This window comes from Grammomys surdaster, unplaced genomic scaffold (genome assembly GCF_004785775.1).
Source record: "Grammomys surdaster isolate TR1022 unplaced genomic scaffold, NIH_TR_1.0 67, whole genome shotgun sequence".
NCBI classification, from domain to species: Eukaryota; Metazoa; Chordata; class Mammalia; order Rodentia; family Muridae; genus Grammomys; species Grammomys surdaster.
Window position 1 is genome coordinate 6,980,317 of NW_021604569.1, and position 9,183 is coordinate 6,989,499.

General features: G+C 38.5%; 1 protein-coding gene across 1 annotated transcript in view; it reads right to left on the reverse strand.

The window, feature by feature from the left end:
• Xpo1 (exportin 1) overlaps positions 1–9,183 on the reverse strand; it is a 41,619-nt gene that overhangs the window by 23,645 nt on the left and 8,791 nt on the right. Inside the window, exons 3-4 of the mRNA XM_028778076.1 lie at positions 5,653–5,754; positions 2,310–2,382 (exon numbers count right to left, since the gene is read on the reverse strand). Of these exons, the coding sequence (XP_028633909.1) occupies positions 2,310–2,382; positions 5,653–5,754 (175 nt within the window). The remainder of the gene's footprint in view (positions 1–2,309; positions 2,383–5,652; positions 5,755–9,183) is intronic.

Below are 9,183 nucleotides of genomic sequence, written 5' to 3' on the forward strand. Positions count from 1 at the left end.
AGAATAACACTGGAGCCCAGGCCATATCAGAAGTCTAAAGAGAGAAGCTACTCAGGAGAGAGTGTCAGGCCTATGAGACCTGGTACTTGCTATGTAACAAAGATGGCAATCTTCTTCCTTTGCCTCCACACTGCCTAGGATTCCAGGTATGCATAAACACAACAAAATAGGTTGGCTTCTTTGAAGTTACTAACTTCAGTACTATGAATGCCAGACTGTGACAATTAGATTAAAAGATTATCTGGCTAGCATTGGACGTCACTGGAGAATGTACACAATAATCCCTGTAACAACAAAAATTTCATTCTCAATCAAACTTAAAGGTTATGGTTAATTTAAGGCCACAGTTCAAGTTAGTAGAATGTTTGTCTACTATGTTTGGATTTGATCAGCACTCCCAAAGCTGTGGTGGCTCATATCTGTCTTCCCAGTCCTCAGGTGGAGGCACCAAAGTTATCTATAAAACAACCTGACTATAATAGAACACCATCCCAATAAAAAATAAACATGAAATTGTATTAACAGTAACAGGGTTGGAAAGATGATTCAAGGGCATTAGTGTTCAAGCACTTTGTGTTCTTCCAGAGAACCTGGGCACAGCTCCCATCACAAATTCATTACTTGATACACACACACACACACACACACACACACACAATGAATAGTGTTATGCTGAGGCCGGCCTGGTCTACAAAGTGAGTTCCAGGACAGCCCGGGCTATACAGAGAAACCCTGTCTCAAAAAAACAAAAAAAAAAAAAAAAAAGAATAGTGTTATGCCTGCAAACCAGAAGAGGGCACCAGATCTCACTGTAGATGGTTATGAGCCACCATGTGATTGATGGGAATTGAGTTCATGACCTCTGGGACAGTGCTCTTAATCTCTGAGCAATTTCTCTAGCCACCTTGCTCAGGGTTTTTGTTTTGTTTTGTTTTTTTTTGAGACACACTTTCTCTGTGCAGTCCTGGCTGTCCTGAAACTCACTCTATAAAACAGGCTGGCTTCAAACCTGCCTCTGCCTCTGAAGTGCTGGGATTAAAGGCATGCACCACCACTCCAGCTAAGTTTTATTACTTGTTAACTCCAGCACCAAAAGCACCTCACAGATGGAGGGAGACAGATGGAGAAGGATAGACAAATAGACTGACTCTCTGCCTACTCTCCCTCAAAGGGGGAAACAAAAAAAGGGGAAAGAAAAAAAGAAAAGAAAAAGGAGGGAAAAAAAAAAACACCGCCTGCTCCTTCAGAGAATCCGGGTTTGGTTTCCAGCACCCAGTCAGTTTGAAGATGTCTGGGGCTGTGACTCTAGTTCTAGGGGATCCAACCAACCTCTGGCCTCTAAAGGTACCTGCACACACCTGGAACACTTAAAATATGAAGGCAGACATACACATACATGAATTAAGACCTAAATAGAGGTTGGCAAGATGGCCCACTGGGTACAAATACCTGCCATACAAGCCATGTGACTTGAGATAATAAATTCCAGAAATCACATGGAATTAATGGCAGATGGAAAAACCCAAAACAATTTTGTCATTTGGCCTCCAAATCTGGAAACAAAATTCAAGTCATCTAGAAGAAGTTTGTGCTCTTAACAACTGTGACATCTCTCTGACCTGTTACTGTTTTTGTAAAGTTATCATTTTAATATGGTTGATACATACCCATAATCCAACTCCACAATCACATCACTCAGAAGTCTAAGTCAGGGGCTTTTTGTTAAAACTTTTAATTTATTTGTTCTGTGTGCACACAGGTGTGGGGATAGGTCTGCTGAGAGCACAGCTTTATGTGCTGGTCAGCTTGCAGGAGTTGGCTCCTCTGTGTAGGTTCTGGGGATTGAAGTTGCATGGTCATCCTTGGTGAAAGTATACCTCTATTCACTGAGCCACCATGACAGCTTATCTTTGCTCTTTATTTACTGTGTGTATGTTTATGGAACAAGGTGTTTACATGGTGTTTGTGCTGTGTCCTGAATGGTACCAGTGTAGGGGTCTGAGAAAAACAGGTGTCTTACCAGCTAAGCCATCATACTGACCCTTTTTATTCTTATTTTTAATAGAGATGATCTTGTGTAGAACAGGACTTGCATTCCCTACTATCCAGACTCTACCACACTTAATCAGGTACCATTTTCTTTTGTACAAGGTTTATTTAACTAAAGTGATGGTTGCCTCTTTCCTCTAGAAGACAGCCTACTCCTTCCCAATACAAATATATTCTGCCATATAACATTAATCAACTCAACTGTAATAAAAGCATCAGAAGCCAAAGTCTGCATTGTTTGCCCTTAAGGTGTTTCCTACCTTCACACTGGTTCCTTGGAAGGATCTTCCACCTTGTTTTGATCACATTTTCCAAAATCTGTAGTCCATAGTACTGAAAATTGGAGAATAGAACTATGTGAATTTCTTGGCACAGGACTAGGACCTTTAAGGATTCACAAATGGACAGACACTCACACATGTTATAACTAACATTTCAAAAACATTATGCTATCAAATTTAATTACATATTAAACAAGGATCTATTCACCCATAAGCTGAGATTTCATGCATTTTCCTCATGTACTCTTTGCTACTCTATGTAACGTCCTGCTGTTTATACATGCTCACACCAGGAGGAAGAACCAAATAAAAAGCCCTTTAGCAGCCAAATGGGCTTATCTGTAAAAGAAAAAGTAACAGCCAAATAGGAATTCACATTCTAAGTGACTGCTCTTGGGCTCACACATTAACACAACCAGGCTCCTAAAAATTTAGTAGCTTGGATGCTATCAAGCTTCCTACCACCCTCTAGGAATTACAGGCTTTTAGCAAGTATCAAGTACTGTCACAGATATGTTCTATAGAGTGTTTAAGCATCACTGGTGTGTTACTTAAAGGAGCAGCAAGACAAACCCCTGGGTTTATTTTCAATTTTAGCCCCACCCTTATGCAGTTTCTATTTCTACTAATTTAAAGATAAACTTTTGTGCACAGTCAAAAAACAAATGCATGTTGCAATCTGTATCTACCTTTCAGGTATTCCTTATAAACATGGAAGCTGTAATTACATTTGTGAAAAAGTTAAATAACAGACACCACTTTCAATCCATTTTATCCCTCCCACTGCTTATGCACTCTAAACAGTCAGCAACATTTAAGAATTTATAATGCTCCAGTATTTACAACCTAAAATTGACCAATTAGTGTGGATAGGCAGGAGAAAGAAAAGGAACCAAAATGTAGTTTTGGGATTCTAATAACCAGCTGTAATACCTGAAAGGTAAACTCATTCACACAGACATAGCCTCAGATTGCAAGTGTTGGCTGAGAATAAGAGTTCATCTTTAAAGTTGTTAGTCATTTACACAATAAAATAGGAGCATTAGTATTTCAACCAAAGGGATCATATAAATGCTCATTTTAGCCACAGCACAATATAGACTGTCCCAAACTACATTGTGCTTAAATGTTTTTGCTGTTCTTTCATTTTAATATTCCACACTTTACAAAAATATTTTTTTTTTACAATCTCTACTCAAACTCTACATTTGCAGAACATTATTCCTTAAAATCCTCTAAGAATGAGGCCAAAACAAATTCTGAAATTAAGAAATAAATGTCACTGCAGTATTTCATAATCAGCAGTAGTGAAGCTTACTATCCTGGTCAGAAACTCTGCAGATCTGGTGCTCAGAAGCATATAAAAGGCAAATTTATTCAAGCACAAATCACACTATCTAAAGATTCAAAAGGAAAAAAAAAAATCAAAGCAGAAATCTAACTGTTACAGCATTATGTCCTCTTGCTAATAACCAACTAAAAAGACCCATGGAGCACCAAAAAACAAACACCATAAATACTACAGACTAAAAAGAACAAAAAACAAAAACTCTTTAGGTATATTTTACTTGACCTAATTATTGTTTCTCAATTGAAAACACCCACTTCCATTACTATCATTTGTTCATTTACTTATTAATGATTAACTCTTGTTATATAATATTTACTACCTACAATCCTTTCAACAATTACAAAAGTGGATCAGCTTACTGAACACACGATTTTAATTTGAGGACTGGAGCCCAATAAAAGGAGCCAACACTTGTGGCCAAAGGTGCAGGTGTTGGTGTTTCCATCACAACCTAAGTCCTAACATCCTAATGACTCTGGATATGAGACTTGGAAAGAGAAGTCTTGTTCCTTTGGGAAAGTAATTTTTGATAAATGATAGAACGTAATCAAATCACAAAACAAAAAAACAACAAAAAAAATCCAACCCTACTTCTCCTTTAAATCTCAAAACTTGAGTAAATCCACTGCTGAGCTATGAAGATGAGGGACAGGTAACAGCAAAGACTACATGAAAAAACAAACGCATGAAATGATCCCTATGGCAGAAATCTGAGCCCTTAGAAATATTTATGCATTGAGTTCCCCATTCCCCACCCACCACCCATGAAACAAAAACAATTGATGAACAGAATTCAGTTAAAGGGAATCAAAAGGGTAGACCTTGTGGAGGCCTGCCGTCAAAGCCTAGCTGTGTCAGTTGCACAGGAAGACACCCCTTTTCTTCCTATTACAAGCAATCAACATAATGGAACATTATGATTAATATCAGGTAGTGTTAACATCTTTAAAGAAAAAAAAATGATTGCATAAAAGCCAAATGTCATAGTGCATAAATTTAGCACCAAATCATTTGTAATTTATGTAAATTGAAGAATTCTTTACCTGTTGCTTTCTTTCTGTTCCTCTAATCATCTCATTTTTCACAAGACAAATTTGAGTTTTTAAAAATACTGTTGATAAATCAACTTAAACATTAGTAATGTCTGTCAGTATAAAAAGCAAAATTTACCAGGCAAGCAAACAGGCAAACACTGTTATGTTACTTAAGGTTAGCACTTTGAGGAAGTTCTGGGCTGTATTTTTGCCTTAAAATTTACAAGATGTCAAAACTAATTAATATTTTAAAACTGTTAATTAACACACTCTGATCTCATAAACAGATGTGCACATGGCGATTTTTCTGTTTTAACACAATGTATATCAAGTAGAAACCCTTTGTGTATTAAACAGAGTGCCACGGCATCTTATTACTTTAAGGCCTTTAAAGAGAAGCGTGAATCACCAAGCATTAAACAGTCAAAACACATTTTGATCAACCCTTCTGTTCAAACTCAAGGAAAAAAAAAAAAAAAGCCCTGAGTTATAACATTTTCAAGTGCAAATAAGAACTGAGTGCTGTCTCATTGTAAACACTGGTACCAGGGAGTAGGATGTTAAGCTGTCCATATTACTGAGTGTTGGTGGTGCCTAACCTGTATTGTATTAATTGCCCAAAATCATGTCATGTCTCATCTCTGAATAACTTTTACAACTTATGCCATCAAGACCTATACACATGTTCTAAAATGGAAAAATACCCACCCACCCCCAAAAAGAAAAAATAAAAAGCCTTGCACACTAGTCCCAATTATAAAAACTTCATAATTCTTAGGACTATTTGCAAGAATTCTAAGCTTTTAGAGTAATTTTGAAATAAGTTAGCAATATAAAATGATTTGGTAACAACTGCTAATACTAAAAATGATACCTTCCTCAAAGTTTACAACTGGAAGAAAAGAATAATGGGTTTTTAAAAACACCGCTTGCTTACTTTCGTGTTCATGTTCTGGGAAAACTCCAATATTGTGTCGACACGGGTCCAAGCATCAGGATGTTCCTTTAAATGTGTCAGTACTTCTTGAGCCATTCTTTGCTAGAATGTTATACCAAAAGAATTTAAGTTAGTGTATTCTTTAGAATTCAGTAAAATGCAAAGTATGGAGAATAGCACAAGCACACACCCTAACAGCACAGTGATACTTCACTTTCTGGAAACAGCTGAGAAATGAACTCTTCCAGGACCCAGGTTCAGTTACCAGCATTCACATTAGGTAGCTCACAACTGCCTGTAACTGCAGCTTCATGGGATTGATTAACATCCTCTTCTGACCTAACGGCATCTGCACATATACCACCCTATTAACATATACTCTACATATATTATGATTGGGAAAGCCACTGTGGAATTTGAAAGAACTCAGTTGCTTGGAAACTACAAGTCCCTGGCTTCTGCACTCTAAGATTACAAATGACTATCACATCCAAAGCTCTTTAGTGTCTTATCTTAATGTTCTCCCTGAGAATAACTGCTGTTATGAACCTGTAATAAAACAGTATAAATCATGAGCCTTTACCTAGTAAATCTTACTTGCCCCAATGGCTACTCTCATTCACTCTTTAGTCCAGACACGACTGTTCTGAACCCAGGACATACTTGCCTAGAGGCCTGAGTCACACCAGGTCCGGTGTGTCAGAGCATTTCATGTGTTGAGCATCATACTTGCAAACATTTTTCACCTATAACCTTATGTTTCCATCTCCACAAGTAGCATGGTGCCCTTTCCTGTTGGTCCAGCATTTGCACCCTAGCACCTTTTTTCGAGACAGGGTTTCTCTGTGTAGCCCTGCCTGTCCTGGAGCTCACTCTGTAGACCAGGCTGGCCTCAAACTCAGAAATCCGCCTGCCTCTGCCTCCCGAGTGCTGGAATTAAAGGCGTGCACAACCACTGCCCCCCCCCCACACACAGCACCTTCTTTACTCTTCTATTTCCCACTCTTCTCACTTTACAGTCTGGGGCTTAAGCATCAAAATAGCAACAAAAAAAAATAAAGGAGAAAAAAGTCTAATATTGACCCATGTTATTAAATAAGGGTAAAAGTATTTCTTAGCAATGCAAGAGGTGAATATGTTCAATATAATACAAAAGATTAAAAAACATTCACTTTTTCTTTTGTCTAACTGGCTAAAAAATAGAAAAAGACCATGTTGGGGGTGATGAGTGCAGGCATGGATTCCCCCAGGTGTCAGTCACAGGGATTTGTGATCTGCCTGAAGTGGATGCTTGGAACCAAACTCAGATCTTCTCTCCAGAAGAGCACATGTTCTTGACTGCTGGGCCATCTCTTCAGCCTCCAACCATTACGGTTTCTTTTCCTCTCCTTTTTTTTTTTTTTCCCCCCCGCAATACAGGATTTCTTTATGTAGCTCTAGCTGTCTTGGAATTTGCTTTGGAGACCAAGCTGGCCTAGAACCCTGCCTCTGTCTCCTAAGTGCTAGGATTAAAGGGCCACCACTCCAGGTTTTTAAGATTGGTCCTACTATATTGTCCATATAGGCAAAAGTTCTGTCTATAAACTACAAGTCAAAATTCTATCTCATGCTTCAAAAAACTTTAGGTCCTGACAATTTACCTTGAAAAATATATATAGCATAGCTGGGCATAGATAGAAGTATACACCTTTAATGCCAGCACTTAGAAGCAGAAATATGTTCATCTATGAGTTTATGGTCTACATAGCAAGTTTCAGGCCAGCCAGAGCTACACAGTAAGACAGCCAGAGCAAAGAGAGAGAGGTATAATTTTCTAGTTCTGTCCCTAGTGACCTACTTTACCAGCTAGGGCCAACATCCCAAAGACTGTAAATTTCACTTTACATTATAACTACATATTAAGAGATTAACAGTGGAATCAAACCAGGCCTAATCTGAAGAATTACACCAAAAAATTTTCCTGAGAACATACACCAAAATACACCCTTCTTTTTCCACTTCTCCAGCACTGGGATTTGAATCAAAGGTCTCCTGCATACTAGTCACTGAGTTAGTATTTCTTGGCTTTCCTGAACTTTTGAGACAGAACCTTGCTAAATTACACAGGCACCCTCAAACCTGTGATCATTCTGCTCCAGCATCCAGAGCTGAGATTATAGATTTATAAACCATCTCAAATGGCTTAAATGTACCCTTATTAGCCAGTGTCTACCTCATTGCCAATGTACACTGCAATAGGGCCTTTACAGACTTCATCACTAAATCTTGTAAGGCAGGCAGTATTTTGTACATATAGGACTTTAAGAGTAACAACTAAAGGCTCCATAAGGAAAGTAATATGTAACTGAAGCATTTATAAGGAAATCAATATATATAATAAAGCTGGGAATGAGGAATAGCACTTGTATGTAATCCCACTACTGTAGGTGGAGGCAGAAAGACCATGAATTCAAACGGAACAAAGCAATTCTCAGCTACCTACCAAGTCTGCCTTCTAAAACCAAATAACAAATTGCTGGAGACATTGCTCAGCTTGGAGAATGCCTACCTAGCATGCAAGAAGCTCTTGATTCCATCCCCAGCACTGCATGAACCTGATGGTGTGGAACATGACTGTAAACCTAGCACTATCAATGGGGAGGCAGAAGGACCAGAAGTTCAAGGTCATCCTGAGGCCATCTTAAGGTATGAGATCCAACTCAAAAGACAGCAACCAAAAATTAAGTCATGTGATAGATTATAATTCCCACACCTTATTTTGTCAGTTTGTTACTGGAAGTCCTATACTTGGAAAAACTAACCAACTGCCCTCAGAAACAAAATGTATTTATAAACATTTCTGTTGAGTTCTCATGTAATGCAGCTGGCCTTGAACAATGACTACCCTGCTTCTACCTTTTCTACATTTTAAGAAAAAAAAAAAAAATCTAAGTACTGAGACCAGCCTGGGCTACACAGAGGTCCAAGCCAGCTTAGTATCCATAGCAAAGTCTTGTCTCCAAACAGAAGTGGTGGTCGGGGGTGGGCGGGCTGAGTCTGGAAAGATGGCTCAGCAGTTAAAAGCAACAGCTGCTACTGCAGAAAACCTGGTTTCCATCCCTAACACTCATATGGTGGCTAACCACCATTTATAACCTCAGTTTTAGGGGACCCAATAGGCACAAATATGGTGCACATATATGCATTCAGAGCAAAAGCTTCATACACATAAAGTAAATAAAATAAATCTCTAAGGGGGGAAAAGAGCCCATGGAAATTTTTTCTTCTCTGCTCATCTGTTTTTATTTAACCCTTAAAATTTTTTTAAGTTAAGTTTTTTATGTATTAAGTGTTTTGTCTGCATATATATGGGTACCATACTCACACTTTGTGCCCTCAGTGGTCAGGAGGCCTCAGATCCCCTAAAACTAGAGTTCAAGGTTGTTATGAGCCTTCAAGTGGGGGTACCAGGCACCAAATCTGGGCCCTCTGCAAAATAAGTACTCTTAACTGTGGAGCCATCTCTTCAGCCCTCCCTTAACTGTGGAGCCA